A 25,012-nucleotide genomic window follows, 5' to 3' on the forward strand; every position below is an offset into this window, starting at 1 on the left:
TACAGACAGGAGGCAGGGTGAGAATCACTGCTTCTGATTACTTAGCTCTCCCCATGCCGGTTAAGAAAGATTTCCCTGGTGCAGCCACAACCTCACGTCTCCTGGGTTTTCTGTCTTCATTTAAATCTGAATTTAAGAAGGGTTTCCCTTTTACTTCCCTATCAAAGCAAACACTTTCCAAATGAAATATTATTTTTAAAATGTTAATTTATGCATGAAAGGTCTTTGAGTACTTTCATTTTAAATCTAAATCAAGATTCGTATTTTAGTTTTAGAAATAAGTGATCTAAGGCTGCCAACTTACATTACTAATATATCAAAAAAAAACTTTTTAAACATGTCTGTATACCTTGGGTCTTGTTAGAACATCACATCATTTTGAGACACATCAAAAGCTTTTTGAAATTTTGCTTCCTGCTTGTTAAACACTGGATGTGTGAACCCTTTAATACACATTGGATTTTCAGGGCCATCAAATTAAAAGTACAGACATGGATACAGGTACAGGCAGCGATTTGGTCTGACACCTAACAGATTGCCAATTCTTTATAATTAATAGTAATCATCATGTCACCTCAGCCAGTACCTACAAACAAGATCGTACATCAAGGGATGCCTGGGTGGCTCAGTCGGTTAAGCGTCTGCCTTCAGCTCAGGTCATGATCCCAGGGTCCTGGGACCAAGTCCTCCATCAGGCTCCTTCCTCAACAGGGAGCCTGCTTCTCCCTCTGCCTGCCCCTCCCCCTGCTTGTTCCACCAACATAAATAAATAAAATCTTTGAAAAAAAAATCATACATCAAACAGACTGAATGAGATTTCTCCACATAGAGAGACCTGATTCAGTTTAAAGACAGGTTTTATGTTTCTTAGAAACATTCATCTAGCCACTATTATTGTAGCTAAGAGTTTGTGAATCTTACCAATTTATTTTTTGTAAGAATATTTTTACTTATTTAGCTTATAACATATTTGCCCAGAAACATTTGCTTCAAAAAGAGCCAGGGGGAGGTATATTTATTTCTCAGCACACCCCCAATAAAACTTACCTCTACTTTTCCTCTTTCCTGCTCTATGAAAACATACCAGAACTAACCTTTCTCCACCATTTCCCATGGCTGTTGAGGAAGCTCTTTGCTGTCAGAAACAATCATGTTTCTCTCTCATTACATGGTCCTTACCTTCAAATGGGTAATCAAGCAAAAACGGCCCCAAGGGCCCGGCTCTGAATCCCTTCCTACTACTTATTAACTGCTTGATTTGAGGCAAGTTCCTTAACCTCCCTTAGCCAATGGTCCACATCTGTGAAATGGGTATAATGACATCTTCCCACAGAGTTGCTACCAGTCTAAATTGATGAGATGATATAAGTAAAAGCATCTAGGTATTCAACAAACAATGACTTCCGTCCGGCTTTGGGGGCCTTAAGCACCAGATACCAACTGATAAATCCAGCTGTATCTCAAAGAACCCTCATCTGATATCGGAATAACAAACTCAAAGTGGTTACAGATATTGTATTATTGATTTTATAGTATTTAATGATTACATTTCTACTGTGGTTCTCAACTCTGTGCTTCATGAAAGATGTAAATATAGGAGACTCCTCCCCCCTCAACTCCCACCGGACCTATGAGGGGGTTTGACTGCTTGCTGTCCCAGCGTGCTGAGACAGCTTTGGAGGCAGGGTCAGAGTTAGGAAAGGTGAACTTGAAAGAGCTCAGAAAGGCTCCCCGAGCCCCTATTCTCCCAAAGATCATCCTCACTCTTCACTGGCTGGCAAAATTCCAGGGGGAGCTTTAACCCTTGACTTCCTACCGATTCCCCTGTGGATATTTAAAAAAATAATAATAATAATAGAAAAAAGAAAAAACACTCCGAGAGATTTTTTTTTTTTTAAAGTAAACCTCAATATTCATTCATTTAATGCTTAGTGGGAATGAGGTTTTCCAGAGTCTTTCCAGGGAACAAGGATTGAGAGCATGGAGCAAAGAGAAGACAGGACACATTAGGGCCCTGAGGAGGGGGAGGGAAATAATACCTAAAGGTACCAAAGGTAGAAAAAGTTGAAGGAAGGCAACAATGACAAGAGACACTTCACCGGCATCACGATTTTGCTGAGAACCAGTTTGTGCACATTCGACATTCACACAACGTCCAGTGAAATTAGATTCAACGTTCACTCTTTCAGCTGCCCCACATGATTCCCGCTGCCACACAAACACCCTGATATGTAAGGAGAATAGTACTACTTAAAAGAGATCTCAACAGAATGGGTCCTGGATTTTTTTTTTAACTAAATGTCATATGATTAATTCAAGCCCAGATATGAAAAATTCTAATAGCTTGAAAGAATTTTTTAAAAACAAAATGTTGAAAGCTACTGGCCTGGGCTGATACTAGTATCCTTGACTCCTTCTTTAAAAAACCCTAAAAACTTAACAACAACCACCACCAAAAGAATCCTACAGCCAAGGTCTAAATTCACACTTGAGTGTAGCAGATTTTATAGCTTGACTGAAATAAAGAAAACTCTCAAGTAATGAACATGAAATCCTCATGTCAGTCCAACTCTACATTCTCTCCAGCTGGAGAAGAGCCAGTGATTCTCTAATAACCCAAGAGATGGGATTCATGTTTCTCTTCTGCATATTTTCTATTGGGAAAACTAACTCCATGAATGTCCCAATTTAGAAAGTTAACTCTTTGGAATTCCCAGGTTAGAAGTAATGTCAATCATATCATTAGTTTGTTAAAAATAGCCATTGCTGCCTCCAGGAACTGTGGTTAGCTAAGTGTTACTTAATGAAGGCTTCTGATGATAGGCTAGAAGTGGTGATTGTATTTTAAAGGGCTTTTTCTCCCCCCTTAAAAATTTGCTTCCTGTATTTAAGCCCCTGGAGGTCCACAGTCTATTTGGAGTCTTGTGGCACATTCTGCCATCAGTAAGCCATGATCAACTCCCCATCCAGAGCCAGTCTGTCACCGAGTCCTTTCAACCCTCCCTTCCTAATGTACTCTGAATTCAGCCATCCCATTCCATCGTCTGATCCAGGCACTCAGTACTTTGTCTCTGTACCATTATAAAAAGCCTCTTCCATTTTCTCATCTCTACACATTCCAGACTGTTCCACCAATCGAACATTTACCATTTTCATCCTATCATTTCCTTGCTCAAGAACTTTTGACACTCGATTGTTCCTGATCAAATCCAAACTCTGTTGTTGAACTTTTAGGATTATATTGTTAACTCTAGTTGATGGCTATATACACAGATATTCAAAGTAAAGCTCAAAGCATCATTCGTTAAATGACATGCCACTCTTCCACCGTTCAAACCTCTGCTCCAGTTGACAAGAATTTTACTATTTGATGGATATATCATGCTCTTCCTGACTCTTAGGTTTTGCTCAGTCTTTTTGTTTGAAAGGAAAAGGAAGAATGGTTAAAAGTTGGATAGCCCCCATTTTTGGTACCTGGTACCCAGAGATGGCACCTTTCCTACACTGCCTGTCAATACCCCACCTGTCTTCAAGAGCAGGTTGACTATCACATTTCCCAAGAAGCTGTTCACATCTGCTCTGGGTGACACAGATTTTTCCTCAACTCTCTTTGCCTTATGAAACCCACAGGAGCGATCATGCCATACTTCGTATTTGCACATCTCACCCACCTTTGGGAGAGCACTAAAGCATAGAAACTAAGTTCAGCTAATTGATAAGAGGAGAGGCAGGGGTACCCCAAATCCTTAAAACTGCTTAAGATGCTTATATTCTCCTTAATACTCCAGAATCAATTATCATAGATACAGGGACCAGTCGAGTCCTTAATTTGTGTCAAGCACTATGCTAAATGCTTTACCTATATAGTCTTATTTAATTCTTACAACCACTGTGTGAATTATCACTATATACACCTTGTGGGAAACTGAAGTTCAGCAAAATTGAGTGACTTACCCAAGATCACACAAATAGCGATGGAGATGGGTCTAGAAACCATGTCTTGAGGACTCCAAGCCCTATGTCCTTAACCTCTACACCAAATCATCTCAGAAAAATATGCAAAAAAAAAAAAAGCCTAATATAATGAAAAGAATGAGCACTCCTTTCTCATGGACTCTGCTTACCCCTGAGTGATAAATACATAAATATGGAATTACTTACCAAAATTCCATCTTAGTTTCCCCATTTACTATGGAAATCTAGGATGCTTGCCTTTGTTTTCCCCCTAAATGTGTGGTCCAGAATGCACTGGAATTCAAAAGGCATGCACAGCATGCGTGATGGCAAGTGTTGTTCTCCGTGACACTCCACGGGCTCCGTAGTCAAGAATTCAGAGGGAGTGTCTCCAAATATCTGCAAAGCATCTTTCTGTGCACTCACAACTTCATATGCATGCAGAAATACAGATTGCTGGACCTCCATCTGTCCCTACTGCCCCAGAATATATAGGAGTAGGGCCTTGGAACATGTATTTTTGGTGAGTGCTCTCAGGTCATTATTTTAAGAAAGGTTGAGAAACACAGAAACCCACTCCTGCCTTGGATTCTCTAGTTAGATGCCTTTTTAGAGATATGAGGACACATAGATCATAGGAAAAAGTTCTTTTTTAATTTTAGCAGTTTCTTTTTTTTTTTTTTAATTTTTTTTTGGATTTTTTTTTTTTAAGATTTTATTTATTTGCGAGAGAGAGAATGAGAGAGAGAGAGCACATGAGAGGGGGGAGGGTCAGAGGGAGAAGCAGACTCCCCGCTGAGCAGGGAGCCCGATGCGGGACTCGATCCCGGGACTCCAGGATCATGACCTGAGCCGAAGGCAGTCGCTTAACCAACTGAGCCACCCAGGCGCCCTTAGCAGTTTCTTTATAAATCTTCCCAAGCATCTTTTTGTGGAACCAGAGAGTAGGAATTACTTGAAATAAATGACAACCCCTTTTTGAAGCTACCGTATTAAAAAACATGAATTTCAAAAGTGGGCATTCTTGGGACATTTGAAAGACTGGAACGAATCAATCTAAATTGACTGGTTAAAAAAACATACAAGAGCTCCTAGTCAGGGGCCGATATCCTTCAAAGGATGGTGGCAAATTAATGACAAGTTGTGCATTTTGTATTTCAAGGAAGAATCTATTTATGCAACCCAAAGATCAAGATTCACCTCTCCATGGCTCTTTTCTGTACATAAATTAAATTTTGTTAAAATAAAGACGAGGAGGGTGCCTGGGTGGCTCAGACGGTTAAGCGTCTGTCTTTGGCTCAGGTCATGATCCCAGGGTCCTGGGATCAAATCCCACATCGGGCTCCTGGCTCAGTGGGGAGTTCTGCTTCTCCCTCTGCCCCTTCCCCTGCTCGTGCATCTTCTCTCTCTCTCTCTCTCTCTCTCTCTCTCTCACAAAAATAAATAAAATCTTAATAAATTAATAAAGATGAAGAAACAGTATATTTATCTGTCTCGTCCAAAATTATGATATAATAATATTGCTTGGAATAAATAAGCTTTATATACTGAAATCGTCTTTGTAAGACTGCTGATTGTAACAACACTTGTTCTGCTCACATGGGACAGGATCACAAGGAAGTAAATTATACTTCTTTCTCCCAGATTTGGGAGCTTACACGTATCTGTCTTGAAAGCTAGCCACTCAAGCATGAACTATTCCTCAAAATCTTACATTTATGAAATGCATAAAAGCAGGAGGGGCTTTTCTTTTTCTTTTTAGAGTAGTAATATAGAATAATAGAGTTCAGATTCATAAGTCTAGAGACCTGCATTTAAATCATAACTCTGTTACCTACTAACAGTGTGGTCTTTGGACCTCAAGCTCTGTGTCTGCAAGTTGGCAATACTAATGTCTACATTGCATAGTTATTGTTTTTAATATTTACTTAGTTATTTAAGTAATCTCTCCACCCAGTATGGGGCTTGAACTCAGGACCCCAAGATCAAGGGTCACATGCTCTACCCACTGAGCCAGCCAGGCGCCCCTACATTGCATGGTTATCTTAGAGATATGAAATAATACATATGAATGCCTAATACAGAAGAGAGGCAATTAATGTTAGTCATCATTTCTTTGTTGGGATGGATTGGTTTGCCTTTGGGGAGGATTTCCCTTCACCGTTGTGTTTCAAGGCAACCCGAGTGGAGAAACAGGACAACAGCAGGCCAGGGAAAGAGGGGTGAAAGCACAGACAATGAAGAGTCAAGGCTTCACCTCATCCTACTCTAGAACAAATCCTCCACTGGGGGCTGCACAACCCAGGAAGACGGGGGCAGGCGGGCCACCACCATAATCGCTTGGTGTAAGTAAAGCCTGAATTGGCTGTATAGTGCCAGACTTCACAGAGCCCAGATCCTTACTCTGCATTATTTTAGGGATGAACTTGCTTCTTGTCAATTATTACTTCTTAAAATATTACCCCTACATGGGCAGTGTAGGAAGAAAAATAGATGGCTGATTGATTGATTGATCGATTGATAGGTAAACAGAATCCGCCCCCAAAAGACCCAAGGTTGGAACAGTAATGTTGTTTGAGCGTGTGATTGTGGATTTTAAGCGATGACAGACTGAGAGCCAAGGCTGATGCCAGTGACAGAGATCCAAGAGTTCCCCTCCTCACGTCTGTGACCTCACACCACCTGGGGTCCCCGTCATAGGTGGTGTAATTCCATATGTGTGTTAAGGGGTCACTGAAGGGAGTCATGACAAAGGACTCCAACTATGGCAGCCTCACCTCAGACCTTACTATTTCAAGAGGGTCTGCCTCACCTGTCCCATTCATCACTCTGGCTGCAGTCTGTTTGTTCAGCCTGAACTGTGGAAGCACCAGCGAGAAACCAGGCTTTGGAACTTGGGCTCCAAGAAATGCTGCTGGGGGACGCCTGGGTGGCTCAGTCGGTTAAGCGTCTGCCTTTGGCTCAGGTCATGATCCCAGGGTCCTGGGATCAAGTCCTGCATCGGGCTCCCTGCTCCGCGGGGAGCCTGCTTCTCCCTCTGCCTCTGTCTCTCTCTCTGTCTCTTATGAATAAATAAATAAAAATCTTAAAAAAAAAAAAAGAAAAGAAATGCTGCTGGAACCGTGATATTTTTACATCACCTAACCAACTGCCAGCGCTTTAATAAACGTCTCCTCACACAGTTTCAGTGATGACATACATTGGAATCATTAGGAATTGTTATAGCCCTGGGAATTTTATAATAAAAGAAAGCTAAATGGGGAAAGTAAAAAGGAAGGAGAAATGTGCTAAAGCACCCAGAGGATCGGAGGCTGGGCGGCATCACCAGAGGCATTTCTGGAAGCCACGCTCCGACAATGCTTGATGAAAAATCACACGCCCCATCATTAGGTCATGCCAGGCATGCATTTTTTCTTTTTGTTAAAGATTTTTTTTTATTTATTCATTTGCCAGAGAGAGGGAGCACAAGCAGGGGGAGCAGCAGAGGGAGAGGGAGAAGCAGGCTTCCCGTGGAGCAGGGAGTCCGATGCAGGGCTCGATCCCAGGACTCCGGGATCATGACCTGAGCTGAAGGCAGATGCTTCACCGGCTGAGCCACCCAAGCATCCCCAGGCATCCATTTTTAAACACCCTTTGTGGAACAGGAAAAGATGACCGCAAAGCGGTGACGGGCAGGGAGGTGGCCCTCTCCCTGCATGCAGAGCGTACCTGAGGCATTATCGAGGCTGAAGGCGATGCGTACTGGCTTATCCGCAGGTACCCTGGCTGTGCTGATCATGTGGGCACCTGAGCTTTGGCCTTCCCCTGGGTCTTCCAGCTGTAAGGACAAGAGAGAGCCATTGTCACTTACCCAAGTCATCCCTCAAATACTCAGAGGATCTTGGAAATTGGAGGGAAAGTTAGTAAGCATTACTTTCTTATTTTGAAGATACTCCCAGTTCCTAGCTTTCTTTCCCTACATGGAAAGTATTCACCTGCCCCATTTAAAATTCTTTTTCTGGCTTATAAAAAAAACTTGTTTTGGAAATACATATCTAGAATGAAATATACAAGATGGAGCAAAATCTCCACCCACCTCACTTTTTTAGTATCCCTTCACACTGACTAGTCCAACCCTGGCCCTTCCAGGTCTTATATAGTGTTTTATTTTTAATTGAGGAGGATACAGAAGTCCTAATAGGGCATCAGATGGCTTCATATTAAATTAGCTTGTCACACTCAAAAGCCTAAGTTGGACCTGAATTATTGATCTGAATTATGGAGTGGTAAAGAATGGGTGATAAAGAATGAGTATCAAGGACCACTTCAAGAATACCAAAGACTATTTTAAAATATCCCACAGGTATAGTAAGAATATTATGTGCTTTAAATATCTAATTAACTGCCTGTGAACCTATCAAACATGTATCAGGTTGTACATCTTAACAATGTATGATACAAGCAAAAGACAGAACTTAAAAACATGCTATTGATGTTCTACTGTACCTGTGAAATTATCATTAATAAACTAAGATCGAATGAATGGAAAAACATCCTACAGATGAGTTGGGATGGGCAAAAATACATGCATATTTCCTTGTTATAATAATAGAATTTAGCCCAAATACATTTTACCAAGATATTTGATAACTTTTGTACAACGGGACTAAGGAAAAGAGATTGTTATAAATACATGATATCTTCATTATTTAAATACATATGTGTAACTTTTCTATTTTTAATCATGCTTCCCTAAACTCTCTACTTTCCTTCTCATGTAGACAGTAAACCAAAAACTCTGAGTGATATTTTTAGGAAAACGTCTCTAAAAATGGCAAAATATAAATCATCTCTTTAACCATCCTCAGCAAGATTCTGGGAACTGTTTATCAGGACATTTTCTCAGAGCAAGGTTTCCAACTCTTTCCCATAACTTTTTTGTATCTAAAAATAGTGTCCAGAACACTGAATTTTGTTTTTACACTTATTTATAGAGCAAACTCAAATGCATACACACACACACACACGTATATTTAGACAAACACACATATGGAATCATCCTACCCAGTGTATGGAAAGAGAACAGGATTATATTAAACACCTAGTATAGCTTTGGAGAAAAACCAGCAACTGTTTATCACCCAGTTAGAATCATATTTGGCCCATTCATTTAAAACCACAAATAGCAATGAACCATAAAGCACTCCGAGTCATGTCCTTCTAAGTTAAAAAAAAAAAAAAAAAGTAATAACATGAAACATTCAACGTAAGAAAAGGGTAATATAAAATTGCTGTTACTTGACTCAGGATATGTTTTATCTTAGCTCTGACATACATTTCTGTGTAGTCTCCTCTGCTTAGAATCAACCATCTTGTTAGCCACCTGTTCCTAGGGAATAGAACAGACTGTCTCAAATTTAACAAAACAAACAGTAAAAAACCCGTTAAAGTTGTAGCTAAGAGAAAAAGTCTGATTGTTATGCACTGTCCCATCACCGACCCATTTTATCCTAACATCAGAGGATGAAAAGCGCTCCTCTTTTGGCTAAATCTCCCAATGCTTCCCTGCACCAAGAAATAAAGCGCGAGAGGTGGAAATTTGCCTCAAGGTTTCCAGCACCCGGGAAATGAAACTGGTAAACACAGCTCATTAGAGCCCCTCCCCTCCACACAATGGAGAACATCTGCCTGCCTCGGAAAGGATGACAGCAGCCAAGGGGGGTGGATTTTGAGTTCCACACGGTGTTGGCCAGGAGAGCTCCTAAACCAGCTTGCCTTTTCATCACACCGCCTATGGGAATGGACCACTGCTGTCCTCCTCTCGGCTGTTAACAGAGCTTCGGTTAAGTTGCTGGTGCCCCGAGTGTTTAGTTCGGTCTTCACACCTGCTGCCTTACCTCACTTAGATGAGTGTCTGCACTTGTGTAATCCAGGGCCAGCCACTGCCTTGGCCAGTCGTCGCCTTTGTGGAGCGAAGACCTAGTGAGAGAGCAGCCTGCACCTGCTGCATAGCAGCCAGTGACAGCCTGAGGGGCAACGACAGCTGTCAGGGCAGTCCACTGCTACCTGCTCTCCTCCAGACCCCTGCGTCCCACGGGCCTCCCTGCTCCGCTTCCCTCCGCAACCCCTCTCTCCTTTCCTTGCCTCTCCACCAGCCAGGATGTTGTCATGCTTCTAGAAAAAGCAAGTGCAAAAGAAAACCCTCCTCCTGTCAGAGGCATTGATAAACAGCAAGTTGTGGAGAGTCCAAATGTTTTAATTCATTAGTCCTGGCAAACCTAAAATACAAACAGACTTGCTTCACAAGACAGGAATGTCTTCAGCGTGACCCAATCGGTGTCTGTGTCTATTCCAGCAAACTGGCAAAGACAGCATGACTCCAGTCAGCAAAAATGTCGGCAGCTCCAATCAGCTCAGCAAGACCCGGCCAACTCCGACAGACCGCAGGCTGACTCTCAGATGATAGCAAGGATCCTGGTTAAGAACGTGAGGTCTGAGATGGAGCCGCTGATGGGCTTGATGACTTGATCCCCTCTACAAACGCACCCGACTGCAAAACCAGTCAATGGTGAAAAGGAATGGAGCATTCGGTTTGTTCATCCTCTTTAATAGCTATAAACCTGCAGGTACCTTAGTACTTTAAAAGAGTTGGATGATGATGTTGAGGTTAAATAATTAAAGATAAACAAGTATTCAGAGAATGCAAAGACAAGCCATAGAAGAGAAGAGTAGTCTTTGCAAACTAAGTACCAGATAAAGAGCTGGTCTCCAAAATATAAAGAGAACTCTTTAAACGGTAAGAAAGCAAACAACCCAATTTTTAAAAATGGGCAAAAGATCTGAACAGATACCTCACCGAAGATGTACGATGGCAAATAACCATACAAGAAGCTGCTGAACACCATAGGTTATTCGAGAATTACAAACAATGAGTGACCACTACACACATATTAGAATGGTCAAAACCAAAACACTGACAGCACCCAAGACTGATGAGGACACATAATGTCACAGACACCTTGGAAGACAATTTGGTAGTTTCTCACAAGACTAAGCAAACTCTTACCCTATTATGCTCCATCAGTCCCGCTCCTTGATATCTACCCAAAGGAGTTGAAAACTACTGTCCACACAAAAACCCACACCCGGATGTTTATAGCCACTTTCTTCGTAATTGCCAAAACCCGAAGGCAAACAAGATGTCCTTGGAAGGTGAACAGATAAACCAACTGTGGTCCATCCGGATAGTGGAATCTAATTCAGTGATAAAAAGAAACGAGCGCTCAAGCCACAAAAAGACATGGAGGAAACTTAAGTGTATATTATTAAGTGAAAGAAACCAATGTGAAAAGGCTAAGGACTACATGATTCCAGCTATGCAAAATTAAGGGAAAGGCAAAATTTAATTAAAATTAAGAAGACAGTAAAAAGATCAGTAGCTGCCAGAGCTTCAAGGGAGAGGCAGAGAGGGTTAAACAGATGGGACTTTTAAGGCAGTGAAACTATTCTGGATGATACTATAATGGTGAATACATGTCTTATACATTTGTCAAAACCCACAAAACGTACAACACCAAGAGTGAACCCTAACCCAAATTGTGGACTGTAGTTAATAATAATGTATCTATACTGGCTCATCAATTGTAACAAATGCACCACACTAACACCAGATGTGAATATCAGGGGAAATAAGTGGGAAGAAGCATTGGGAGCGCATAAGGGAAACCTGCTTTTCATTCATTTTCTGTAAACCTAAAACAGCTCAAAAAAAAAGTTTAATAAATAAGTAAAAGGTCTTAGCAGGTTGTCTTGATCTAATGAATAAAAGACTAAATTTTGGGGCACCTGGGTGGCTCAGTCAGTTGATCTCAGCTCAGGTCTTGATCTCAGGGTTGTGAGTTCAAGCCCTACATTGGGCTCCATGCTGGGCATGAAGCCTACTTAAAAAAAAAAAAAGGCTAATTTGTTATGATATCCACAGCAACAAGCTGCACAGATTCAGATAATTAGAACATTCACATATAAACCTATTTGCATTTCTAACTGCAAATCTTTTCAGGAATCATTATTACTGTTTTGATGTTATTTTATGGTTAATAACATCACCTTACATAATGCATTAGACTTCATCAAAAGAGTCCTATTCACTATCTCATCGTCATCTTCCCTGTAATCCTGTAACATAATCATGGTCAATATTGTCACCCCTATCCGACAGATGAGCAAACTGAGACTCAGACAATAGAAGAAGCAAGCTTAAGGGTAAATGATCAGTATGGAATAAAGAACCCAGATAGGATCCAGGTTTTCTAATTTTTGGTTCATGCTATTTCCATTATACCAGGATGCACTCTGTATGAAATATCCAACTGAATTGTTTCATTAACGATGACTGACTCTTAACTTTTGGCTTGGAGGAGACAAAAGTATAACTTGCTTCAATGGTCTGGCATCCAGGTTCATCTGACCCCAGCCATATTTATCATGACTCTCCAAGGAAATCAAAGTTGTGCGTCTTATCTGTGCTGATGGCGAAGTGGATACCACAACCACACTCACACCCAAATCAACCCCTCAGGGCACCTTGAGAAATGCTGGTGGTGACATCAATATTATACTGATGTCTGGACTCCAGTGAAGCATCTGGACTCCAGTGAAGCTGACCCTTCAGAATGGAAAGACCCGAAATGAGGTAGCACCTTCCTCCTCTGCCCCAATCATCAAAACTCTGGAGGAGCCACCCAGAGATAGAAAGGGAAAAGTTACACATTAAATACAATAGAACTATTATTCTTTATTTTATTGTCAGAAGCACCTGACAGTTGCAACATAGATCTTTATGCAGAGAATTCCCCCGTGTCAATTAAAGCAATCCTGGGGACTGCCCAATTTGTAGGCTTTGGTGTCAATGGCCCCATCCTCATAACATCAAAGATGACATCAACAGTGACGCGGTGGATGCCCAGTTGGCAGAGCTATAAAGAGAAAGATTTCATTAAAGGACAATTTGACAGCAACCAGAAAGGAAAAAAAGAATACATCCAAATAATCTAAATGTGCTCCGTGCAAGTCTCATCATATAAATTCCAGGTTTTAAACAGTAATTAATATTCACTAACTCTTCTGTTCCCATAGGAGCAACAGTGTATTTCTTGGCTCTTTATCTAAACACTTCCAAGAGAGTAACAAATCTGAAACCCAAGTGAAATCCCTTCCCACAACTGTAACCCAAAATAACTACATGGTATTTTAAGAATTCAATAGAATTGTACTAATTCAATCAAAAAGCATTGTGAGTATACATCAAAATAGTAACAAATTAACAGTATGTCTCTGGGTAAAAGCAAAATGTATAATTTTTATTTTCTTCTCTTCAGCAATAAGTGTATTTTCTTATTAGGCGAGAAGTTAGTTTTAATAGTGTTCAAGGAGCTTTTCAAATAATGAAACCTAGACCTGCTTCTGAATGGTGGTCTATAATATGCATAGAGGCTCATGGGACAGGTCATTGTCACAATTAATGTGGTCTGAATGTCTCGATACAATTCAATCAGCATTTGAGGAAGATTTACTTACTTACTTACTTACTTACTTACTTACTTACTTACTTACTTACTTACTTACTTATTTATAGTAATCTTTACACCCAACATGGGGCTCAAACTCACAACCATGAGATCAAGAGTTGCATGCTCTTCCTACTGAGCCAGCCAGGTGTCCCTCATTTGAGGAAGATTTAGTATGCTCCAGGCTACTTGCCTCATCTTTGGGCTCATGCCTTTGAAAAATACCTATTCCCAGGCTCTCCCATGGCAGTGACTCAGTAGGGCTGGGATGGGCCCAGGGTTTTGTAAATTTAAATAAGAAATACTAATGCCTATGCATGGTGTTTCGGGAATGGTTTATAAGACATTCCTGACCCACGGTCCTAAGGGAAGCCTGATTATTTCACTGTCATGGAATAACCGACCCTTGAATTACATGGGGGTTTAGGGGTGCCATCTCCCCGGCTGACAGTCAACCATCCACATGTAGCTTTTGATTCCCCAAAAACGTAACTATTAACAACCTACTGTTGCCCAGAAGCCTTACTGTTAACATAAATAGTTGAGAACACATATTTTGTATGTTTTATGTATTATATACTCTATTCTTGGACAAGGAAGTAAACTAGGGAAAAGAAAATGTTAAGAAAATTGTAAGGAAGAAGAAATATAGTACTGTACTGTATCGAAAAAAAATCTGCATTTAAGTGAACCTGCACGTTCAAACTTGTGTTGTTCAAGGGTCCACTGTATTTTGTGCGGGGGAGAATTCAGGCTTAAGATAGCAGAACGATCAACTTTGTATCACTAAGAGAGGGGTGAATAGATGAGAACTATTAAACCACTCAATGGGTCCTTCTGTTGCCTTGTGGCTCCCTCATTGCAAGAGACAGAACGGTGTATAGCGGACAGCCTGGCTCCATCTCTTGCTGGTATGGGACTTCAGTAAAGTTGCTTAACTAATCTGTGCCTCAGTTTCCCCAAGTATGGTATATATGTCATAGGCTGTTTTGATTATTAAAAGATCAACAATGCCAGGAAGACAATAAGCACTGTGTAAGTAAAAATTATTTTGAGGGGCAAAAACATAGGGAAAACCATACCCAAAGGGTATCTAGAGTTAGAAAGCCTAGGTTTGAATTGTGATTCTGTGCAATTTTACACTAGCCACTTGACACGCCCAGCCTCAGCTCTAATCACAACCTAGAGTAGGGGTTGACACACTTTTTCTGTAAAGGGTCAGAGGGTAAATATTTTAGGCTTTGCAGGCCATACCACCTCTGTTGCAATGACTCACCTCCATCATTTCTGTTGTCAAAAGAGGCAATAGACAACATGTAAATGGATGGGTGGACTCCAGTAAAACTTCATTTACAAAACAGTAAATAAATGAGCACAGCTGTATTCCAGTAAAACTGTACTTGCAGACAATGAAATTAGTATTTCATACAATTTCCAAATGTCACCAAATACTATTCCCCTTTTGGTATTTAAGGTTTCTTTGAGATATAATTGACATACAACACTATATTAGTTTCAGGTGTACAGCATAATGATTCAGTATTTGTATATGTTGTGAAGTGATCACTACAATAAGTCTGGTTAACATCCTTACCACACATAATTACTGATTGTTTTAATATCTACTCTCTTAGCAACTTTCAAATACGTAGTATAGTATTGTTAACTATAGTCACCATGCAGTACATTACCTCCCCAGGACTTCTTTATTTTAAAACTGGAAGTTTGTATCCTTTTGATATTTGTCAACTATTTAAAAATATAAAATCCACTCTTAGCTCATGAGCTACACCAAAACAGGTAGTGGGCCAGATTTTTCCCGAGGTCTATAGTTTTAAGACCCTTAATATACAGAATTAGCCCAACAGGCGAGCATGGGATAGCTCAGGGCTTCCTAAACTGGAATAATATAATATGTGTGTCTGTGTGTGTGTGTCTGTGTGTCTGTGCGTGTGCATATGTGTGTGCGAAGCCTGTTTAACTTCATTTATATATAATTTTAATGGTTTTATACAATACATTTTTCACTTATAATTGACTAGATTTGACAAATATGTCCCAATTTCTGTAATAACTTAGACATCAGGCTCATGGAGAAGAATGACATTTTCTTTAATATTCTTGACTATGGGAAATTATATTTATCTTATATTTCAATATTTGCATCTTTCCCAAGAATATAAACTAGAACAAATAAAACCAAGTTTTAAAACTTGTTACTACAGTACAGATAGATTTATTTTATCATTTTAATATTATCCTAAGGAAAACATGAATTTCCTCTTACCTATAAATAACCCAGTGCGTACTCCAAAAAGCAAGAATACTCCCTTCTTTAGCACATCTGAATAGTGCTAACATACCAAATAAGAACCCCCATCATTGCCCGACATTATCAACATCCAGATAAACGCTCAGATCTCCAGAGATTTCTCACAAATGTCTTAAATTATTTTTTCAGTTCATTTTTTATTTTTAATCAAGACCCAAACAAGTTCCAAATATATGATTGGTTGCTATTGTCTTTACATTTTTAAAATCTATAGATACCACCTTTGATTCATTTTTTGGTAATTTATTTATTTTAGAAAACCATAGAGTTTCCCACAATTACACCTTGACATTGTTGTTCAACACATCTCCTTGTTCTCTAGACTCCCTGTAAATTGACAGTTGGATCCAGAAACTTGATCAGATTCAGATCTGATTTTTTTTTTTTTTTTTTGGTGGGGTCCTGGGGGAGGCAGGACTGCTTCATAGGCAGTGAATACCATTCTTTTAGAAGAACAAGTATTCTCCAATATTGACTTAGATAATTTTGATAATAATGTTACTTAAGTAAGTACAAGCATAAAACTATGTGTAAGCTTCTTACAAAACTCTTATTAAGGGATGCCTGGGTGGCTCAGTCGTTAAGTGTCTGCCTTCAGCTCAGGTCATGATCCCAGGGTCCTGGGATCGAGCCCCGCATCGAGCTCCCTGCTCAGCAGGGAGTCTGCTTCTCCCTCTCCTTCTGCCGATCCCTCTGCTTGCATTCCCTCTCTAGCTGTCTCTCTCTCTCTGTCAAATAAATTTAAAAATCTTAAAAAAAAAAACTCTTATGAAAACCAAATTGATAAAGCACTTATAAAAACATGTTTACAAATTAAATACAAATAAAGCAAAATTAAAATACCATTTAACCCCATTAATTAAAAATGACAGAATGTGGGGCACCTGGGTGGTTCAGTTGGTTAAGCGACTGCCTTCAGCTCAGGTCATGATCCTGGAGTCCCAGGATTGAGTCCCGCATCGGGCTCCCTGCTCGGCAGGGAGTCTGCTTCTCCCTCTGCCCCTCCTCCCTCTCATGCTCTCTGTCTCTCATTCTCTCTCTCTCAAATAAATAAATAAAATATTAAATAAATAAATAAATAAATAAATAAATATGACAGAATGCTTCCCTGAAAATAAGCAAGTACATGCAACTTGAACATAATAGTCATTTTGTACGATATGATTAATTAGGGTTCCTCCATCCACACTGCTGTAAGAATGATGACTGGTTGCTTATGGGACTTTTTCTCTGTGACCTACTTTGAAATTGATGCTTGATTGGTGCCCATGACATCCTTGCCCTTCACACAAGCACATGTGATTAAGAAAGTGCTTAGCACCTGCTGTCTGCAAACATTGGTCTCCTTTTTTCTAACCACAACTGCTTCTTTTGTACCATATTAACCCATGAATACAGCCTATTAAAATTGGAAGGCCTAAACAGATATATCCTGAATACTTTTCTGACATTTCTCAAATGAGCTTCAGTTTTAAGGTCACATCTTTCCTGAAATTATTAAAGGAACTCATTGAACTTCTACTAAAAATCCCAGACACTGAGCTGTATGGTCCATTAATTATTGTGGTTGTCTGTCCTCTTGGTGTGTGTCTTAACTTTGAAAGCCTCCAACTGTGAGAGCAGACCAAATGCCAGTCGAACCTCCCATGTGATTGAGGGGTAGGTAAAAACAAGCTTTAGCTTTAAATTAGGATTTAAATCAGGATTCTTTTAGGTATGAGAGTCAAAAACCAATTTAATGATGGCATAAATAACAAAAGATATTTATTGGCTCACATGACTAGGAAATCCAGGGCCCTTCTCATTTCAGAAGTGGATTTATCCAAAGGCACAGAGACATCAGGAATCTGTCTCTCTTCACATCCTGAGTCATCTTTCTCTTGTATTAACTCCATTCTCAAATGGAGTCTCCCCGTGAGGGGGCCATAAGCTATCTAAACTCACATTCTATCAGCTTTTTTTTTTATTTTGTTATGTTAATCACCATACATTACATCACTAGTTTTTGATGTAGTGTTCCATGATTCCTTGCTTGCATATAAAACCCAGTGCTCCATGCAGTACGTGCCATCTTTAATACCCATCACCAGGCTAATCCATCCCCCCACCCCTCTCTCCTCTAGAACCCTCAGTTTGTTTCTGAGTCCATAGTTTCTCAGACATTTTTCCAAAGAAGACATCCAAATGGTCAAAAGACACATGAAAAAGTGCTCAACATCGTTTAGCATCAGGGAAATACCAAATCAAAACCTCAATGAGATACCACCTCACATCCTATCAGCTTTAAAAGCCCAGTCAAAAGAGAATACCTTTTCCTCAGAATACTTGGGTACAAGAACATTGGCCAAGTTATTGGCCATATCCATCACTGTGGACAGACAAGGAGTACAGTATTTGGACAGTTGAGGCCTGCATCACAGATGCATCACAGAAAGTCAGGTAGGAAGGAAATTATTCCCCAGACTGAAAAATTGATATTGGCAAACCAAAAAAGAAAGGAAAGAAGGAAGAAAAAGAAAGAAATAATGAGGGAAGGAAAAAAAGAAAAGAAAAGACTACTTAAAAATCTTTTGCTACATCTTTGGAGGTAGGATAAATCAGTGTCCCATGAGGCACTTAGATTTCAAGATGGTGGTGAAAATGACCTTGATGGGGAAATAACTATGTTCCAGACCTTGGCTAAGTTCTTTTCATACACCTGATGTCATTTAATGCTCAAAACACCCCTTTAAGATAGCCACTGTCATTTCTATCTTATAGAGGAACAAACTGAAACTCCAAAAGTTTTAGTAATCTGCTCAAAGTTCCAGAGCTAATAAAGTACTGGACCAATTTTTTTTTTTTTTTTTTTTTTTGCCAAAATAAATCTCTTCCTCTACAAATCAAAATCCTGTTCAAGGCAGATGGCTAAAGTTGCCTTTGTAGGAGATACCTTTTCCCATTGCCAGAGTAAGAGTCTCAAAAAGTCATTTCTTTATAAAGGAGAAATGCAAAGTCTCAAAAAATGCAGAGTGTGTTTATTTTAACAATCAAATGCCAAAAGATACAAATCTGGTCACCTCGTCCAATGAATAAAAACGAGTTATTCCTTGTGCAGGGAATCAATATGAAGCTTCCATAATTAGCAGTCAGAGAAACAGAGAACCTTAGACTGGACTAGGATCTTAATCCAACTCCTTCTTGGGGAAACTGAGACCCAGAAAAAGAGGGTTATACCCTTGGAATGGAGAACAATAACGAAGGAGATGAGCACTAAAAGTTCATACCTGTTCCAACAGCATCATCCTCTTTATGAGCCTGAATTTATACGTGAGTCCAGATATACCAACCAAATACTACTTTTGAAAGCACAATAAGACTCTTAGAAAGTATGGATTTATAACATTTAAATTTTGAAAGAAAGGCAGAAGTGAGGTAGGACAAATTCCTGATCTCACTGATTCTTCTCACATAAGACATCCTTTCCCTCACCTCTCCATGCAGAACTGATCACCAAATTGGGTGACTTCTTCCAGGTTTGTTTCACAACATCCAGGTGGTGATATCATCACCAAAACTCCTACCTTGACTCTCCTTTAGCTCATCTGCACACAGCCATCACTGTTAACCCTCCTTTAAAAAGAAAGGTCTGGGGTGCCCAGGTGGCTCAGTCGTTAAGCGTCTGCCTTCGGCTCAGGTCATGAACCCAGGGTCCTGGGATCAAGCCCCTCATCGGGCTCCCTGCTCAGCCAGGAGCCTGCTTCTCCCTCTCCCACTCCCCCTGCTTGTGTTCCCTCTCTAGCTGTCTCTCTCTCTCTCTCTGTCAAATAAATTAATAAAATCTTTTTAAAATTTTTACAAGAAAGCTCTGAATCACTATCATACTCTGGTGAAAAGCATCCATTGGACAGAGGCAGCTTTTGGGGACCTGACTCCCATAGATGCCTTCCAAGAGCCTGGGTGGGACCTTACAATGGGTTCACAGGGTCATATGTCTTTGTAAAATCTGCAAAAGTGAGATAGGTTAGTTGCATTGGTTAAGATTTCCATCTCTTAGCAATTCGACTTCCCTTTTGTCACACTTCCTCTAGTGTTGAGTGGAAATGGAATCTCAGTGGGAATTTGGCTAAAGGGAAGTTGCGTTGGGGATACATTTACTATCCATATTCATCTGTGGTTCTCTGTGTCAGTACAGAGTATATGTCTGGCTGAGCCAGTGTAGGAATGGCTTCCAGTATTACCCCACTGCCCATTGTACCAACCCACAGCATGACAGCAACAAGGTGCAGAGCCATTGGTCATCTCGTGATATTAGTGTGCCCTAGAGGGTATGCATGATTTTCTAGACTTGTTCTCCAACAACATTCCATGAGCTCTAAGCACCACTAATCAAGATCCATGCCTCCATTTCTAAAAAGACTTACAGGTAAAGATGGCAGCTCAAACATTTTCTATTTCTAAAGCCCTGCTAAAATGATAGCAAAGCTTTGTTGTTGTAATTGGTTTTCATTTTTATTGATTTTGTTTTTGCTTTTAGGCATAAATCCACAAGGATGGGAAAATAAGAAAAGACACAACAAGTGGTTCCTTCGATAGCTCAGTTGGTAGAGCGGAGGACAGTAGAAAAGACACAACAGGAACAAAGTTTTGCAAGCTGGAAAGCAGATGGAAGAGTACTAAGAAGTGAAGAGTAGCCTGGGGATTCCTGAATCAAACTTCAGCAAGGCAAGTTGAGAATCAAAATAGATTATAATCTTCATAACAGGAGGAAAAAAATAAAAGAATCAGTGGTCAGAAATGTTTTGGGGGCTCTCAATCACAACACTGGAAACGACAAGGAAATGGAGCTAGTCTTGAATATTCCCAGAACCCTGGGATCATGACCCAAGCCGAAGGCAGAGGCTGAACAACTGAGCCACCCAGGTGCCCAAGAAAAAATTATTTCTAACCTGGAATTCCATATCTGAGCAAACTATCAATCAAGACTGAGGATTAAGATCTTAAAAAAATAATTTATATCCTGTGCACTTTTCTCAGAAAGCCACTGGGATGAACCAGGAAAGAGGAGGCCTGGGACACAGGAGACACAGGAGAGGGTAAAATACTTTTAGGATCACAGTAAAGAAGATTGGAGTGACCCTATATGCCAGGAGCAGGGGCAGCCCATGTCCAGTCCCCACAGAGGCAGGTCCAAAGACCACAGGAACAGCTCCTTAGGAATAGGAAATGGTTGGACTTTATTGGTACCATATGAGAAGAGATTTATACTATTGGCAGAAAGGCAAAGACATTTAGGGTTGAATTAGTGACATGAACTGAAAAAGCAAACAAACAAGAAGATGAACCCAAGGGGGCGTCTGTAGCAAAGTAGAAGGAACTGTAGTCGACTATTTGCCTCAGCTGTGAATAGTATTTACATGACCTTAATCATGTAAATACTGAATATTGACTTAACTAAAATTGCACTGTTGAAAAGAGGTGGTATAGGAAGGGCTCCTGTGTGTGTGATGGCAGCAGGATGCAGGGAGAAACAAACAAATCCTCGTTCTCCATGGTGGGAAGCCAGCAGATAATGGCACAGACCTAAAAAAAGCAAGAAATTGTAATGCAAACACATCGTGTAGGAGTGGGAGGCAAAGACCAACAACATTCTAGAAAGCGGTTACCTCTGGAATGGGGAGGATGGGAAGGAGGGCGGAGCACTGCTGGGATTTTTCAACAAACCTCGAGGAACTACTTGACTCTTCAGTGTATGAGCAGGTCAAACTTTGATAAAAGTTAAGATGCGCAAGGTTCCACTTGTGGGCTGAGTCTTGCCTAGAAGAGAACCTTCAGCATTTGAAGCCCTTCTCACCTTGGCCTCTTCCCCACTGGGCTCAGCTCATGGCCCACTCTTCCGATGAGGGGGCCACACTGAGCCCTCGGTGCCTTGAAACACGACAGCCTTGGTGCCCACTTTGTGCCCTTGCCGATCGATCAAGGTCATCTCTGCTATCACCTCCTCCATGCAGCCCTTCGAGCTCGCTATTCCCAAAGCCCTTTGTGCATGTGCACACTTGTGTTGCTTCCATCTCTTTACAGGTTGGCCCCCTTTCCTCCACGAAACTGCTAGAGAAAAGGTACATGGACGATGCCTGGTCCATAGCAGAAGCTCAATAAATATTACTGGAACTAAATCGAATCTGGGACCCAAGTGTCTAGTGGAGAAGACACCCAGAAAAACCAGGGATATCAGGAGAGAAGTTAAGAGATATCTGCTTATTTTGTCTATATCTCTAATTTTGTCTACTGCCCGGCCTGAATCCAAGTCAACCTCTTAACTTTAGATCTGTTTTTGTGAAGAATCAGTAGCCAAAAAGCCACAGGTATGACCAAATGAACTGAGGCATCCCTGCCCTAAAAGTCATGCTTGAAGAACACGCCAGGTCAGTGTTGACCACGGACCTCTCTTTTGCCGAGGGGCATACGGAAGTCCCCCCAGTTATCTACAGTTTTGCTTTCCATGGTTTCAGTTACAGCCAGGCAACCATGGTCCAGAAGCAGATGATCTTTCTTTTGACGTATCATCAGAAGGTCAGCAGTAGCCTAGTGCTGGGTCACAATGCCTACGTCATTCCCCTCACTTCATCTCAACACATGGGCATTTTATCAGCTCACACCATCACAAGAAGGGTGAGTACAGTACAATAAGACATTTTGAGAGAGAGAGAGACCACATTCACATAACTTTTATTACAGTATATTGTTATAATTGTTCTCTTTTATTCTTAGTTATTCTTGCTCATCTCTTACTGTGCCTATGTTATAAATTTAGCTTTACCTTGGTACATATGTACAGGAAAAAATAAAGCATACATAGGGCTTGACACTGTCCATGGCTTCAGGCATCCACAAGGGTCTTGGAACATACCCTCCATGGATAAGGTGGGACTACCATACACTCTCCAGGCCAGAGATGAGTGGCTCCAGAAAACAAAGGGAATTGAAAAAGCTATGTGAGAAAGAGGAAGTGAGGAAAGAGACCAGGAAACAGGATGCCAAGAAGAGAAACATGGGATTCCAAAGGGACAGTCTACGTTTTTCTGGGCAGTGTGTGATCTGTCTCCCTAGGAAACATACAGTAAAATCCACCTTGTTCACCAGTGCTTTTGGACATGTGTATTTTGAGGATGTAAAAAAGTAGCAAGTCTGGGGGCGCTTGGGTGGCTCAGTCAGTTAAGCGGCTGCCTTCAGCTCAAGTCAGGATCTCAGGGTCCTGGGATCAAGTCCGGCATCGGGCTCCTTGCTCAGCAGGGAGGCTGCTTCTCCCTCTCCCTCTGCCACTCCCCACTGCTCATGCTTCTCTCTCTCTCTCTCTCAAATAAATAAATAAAATATAAAAAACAAAAAGTAGTAAGTCTAAACCCAAAGTTGCTTGTGGGGAGACAACAGAGGTTACCCAAAGGGCTCAGCCACTTTGGAGTATGACACATGGTATTCCTGAATAGTATCACAAAGGCCAATGACACGGAGAGTTGCAAGACTCATCTAAATGGGAAGCTACTGGTATGGAAAAATGTTGCTGTTGATGGTGGAGGTATTTAATTAATCAAATTGCCAACTCAAACTTTTCCATTTCATTATTGGCTTACATAGACTCAGTGTTTTCAGAGGAAGGAGAAAAGTAAAATGACTTCGAAGTGAAGCAAAGAAGAGAGCGGGATATGGCTTAGCAATTCACCTTTTTTGTAGGAAAAGCCACCAACACGATGATAAAAGAAAAAGGACCCAACACAGTGTTTTATTCACCTTTTCATCTTGGTTCTGTCTCTCACACACGTAGCCACATTGAGATTGTTATTTCACATCTCAGGGCCACAGTTTTCCTGATCTCGAAGGGAGAGATTTAAAATTTAGGCTCTCTGGAATTCTTATAATTCCAAATTCTTTCATTTGGAGAGGTACAGCAGCCCCCAAAATGAAAAAAGCAAATCATCCTCAGAATTCCTTCCCTAGTTTTGATTCAGTAAAGGGTCAACCGGTTTGTAATAAGCCAAAAATACATTTTACAGCAACCGTCAAGAAAAGAACAGAATGAAGATAATCCCTCTCCTTTTTCCTGTCGAAGCCAGTTCCCAACACCACCCTCAATTTTACTGCCAAACCCATTTAGTCATCAGATATTTCATACCCCAGCAAAATCCATTCAGTCCCTGATTATACCGTGAAACCGGAGGAAAGTGACAAGGAAGAGATCATGTTTTGTTCATCAAAACATTTTTCAAATTAAGCCATCACATCCTAAAATAGTGGATTAGAATCACCCAGCAGGACTTCTTCCTGAAAGCATGCGAATGCACGATCCTTGTTTAGAAGTGGGGTGTCAATTACTTGTGCAGTTACAAAAATGACTAATAGCTAAAGCCTAATAAGACACCTGTCAATTTCCCTTTTTTTAGCTTAGCCACATTCAATGCATAGAAGTTGCCCAACACAAACAGCATTTTGCTGACAGTTCTGTGTGTGTTTATGCAGTGATAGCATTCAAACGAAAATGGAGTTTCAAATATTTCCATCCACTCCTTAAAAATACATTTTAAGAATTACAGTATTAACCGCAAATGAATGGCTGCCTCGTCTCTCCAGTGAGATACAGAAATAGCATCGTTAAGTCCATCAGAGAAAGGACAGCTTCCTATCATTGCTCCGGCTAAATGAGAATGAAGAAAATTTCCTAGAAGAGTCTACAAATAGAAACTGACGTTTTCCTGGAACAGAAAAATCCCAGTAAAGGACAGGAGATGATCTCCTTTTGAGATCTGAGAATATATTAAATATAAGAAACCTATCAATAGCGAGGACAGAGTTCACAAATGCTTCTGTGTTTCAGGTGAGAGCATGCATCTCTAAGAAAAAGCCTTACCCAAGGTTAGCATAGCCAAGGTAAGAATCCAAGTGGTATTTCACAGGTTGCCAGATTAGCCCAAATAATTTAAATTAGACAAGTCTGTACTACAAGGTCCTTTGTGGACTGAGTTCCATGAAAATGGAAGTTATTTATCAAGAAAGCATTCCTGAACATGAAAAAAGTTTGCTTTAAAAAGTCCTCTGGACTGGGGCACCTGGGTGGCTCAGATGGTTCAGCGTCTGCCTTCAGTTCAGGTCATGATCCCAGGGTCCTGGGATCGAGTCCCACATCGGGCTCCCTGCTCAGCAGGAAGCC

The 25,012-nt window shown here is 40.7% G+C and overlaps 1 protein-coding gene across 6 annotated transcripts in view; it reads right to left on the reverse strand.

Annotated features, from left to right (window-relative positions):
* Positions 1–25,012, reverse strand: part of MAP3K7CL (MAP3K7 C-terminal like) — a 93,591-nt gene that overhangs the window by 27,791 nt on the left and 40,788 nt on the right. For 2 of the 6 annotated variants that reach the window (XM_045902598.3, XM_045902596.3), the window contains exons 1-3: positions 9,831–10,096; positions 9,269–9,322; positions 7,663–7,771 (exon numbers count right to left, since the gene is read on the reverse strand). In XM_045902598.3, the coding sequence (XP_045758554.1) occupies positions 7,663–7,771; positions 9,269–9,304 (145 nt within the window). In that variant the 5' untranslated portion in view covers positions 9,305–9,322; positions 9,831–10,096. Of the gene's footprint in view, positions 1–7,662; positions 7,772–9,268; positions 9,323–9,830; positions 10,097–10,999; positions 11,070–25,012 lie in introns of those variants that run through there. The other 4 variants (XM_054504120.2, XM_064579778.1, XM_045902600.3 and 1 more) reach the window with 3 other exon arrangements.

Source organism: Mirounga angustirostris, unplaced genomic scaffold (genome assembly GCF_029215605.1).
Source record: "Mirounga angustirostris isolate CCGP_5_RB_7025 unplaced genomic scaffold, mMirAng1.0.hap1 SCAF_1, whole genome shotgun sequence".
Classification (NCBI taxonomy): domain Eukaryota; kingdom Metazoa; phylum Chordata; class Mammalia; order Carnivora; family Phocidae; genus Mirounga; species Mirounga angustirostris.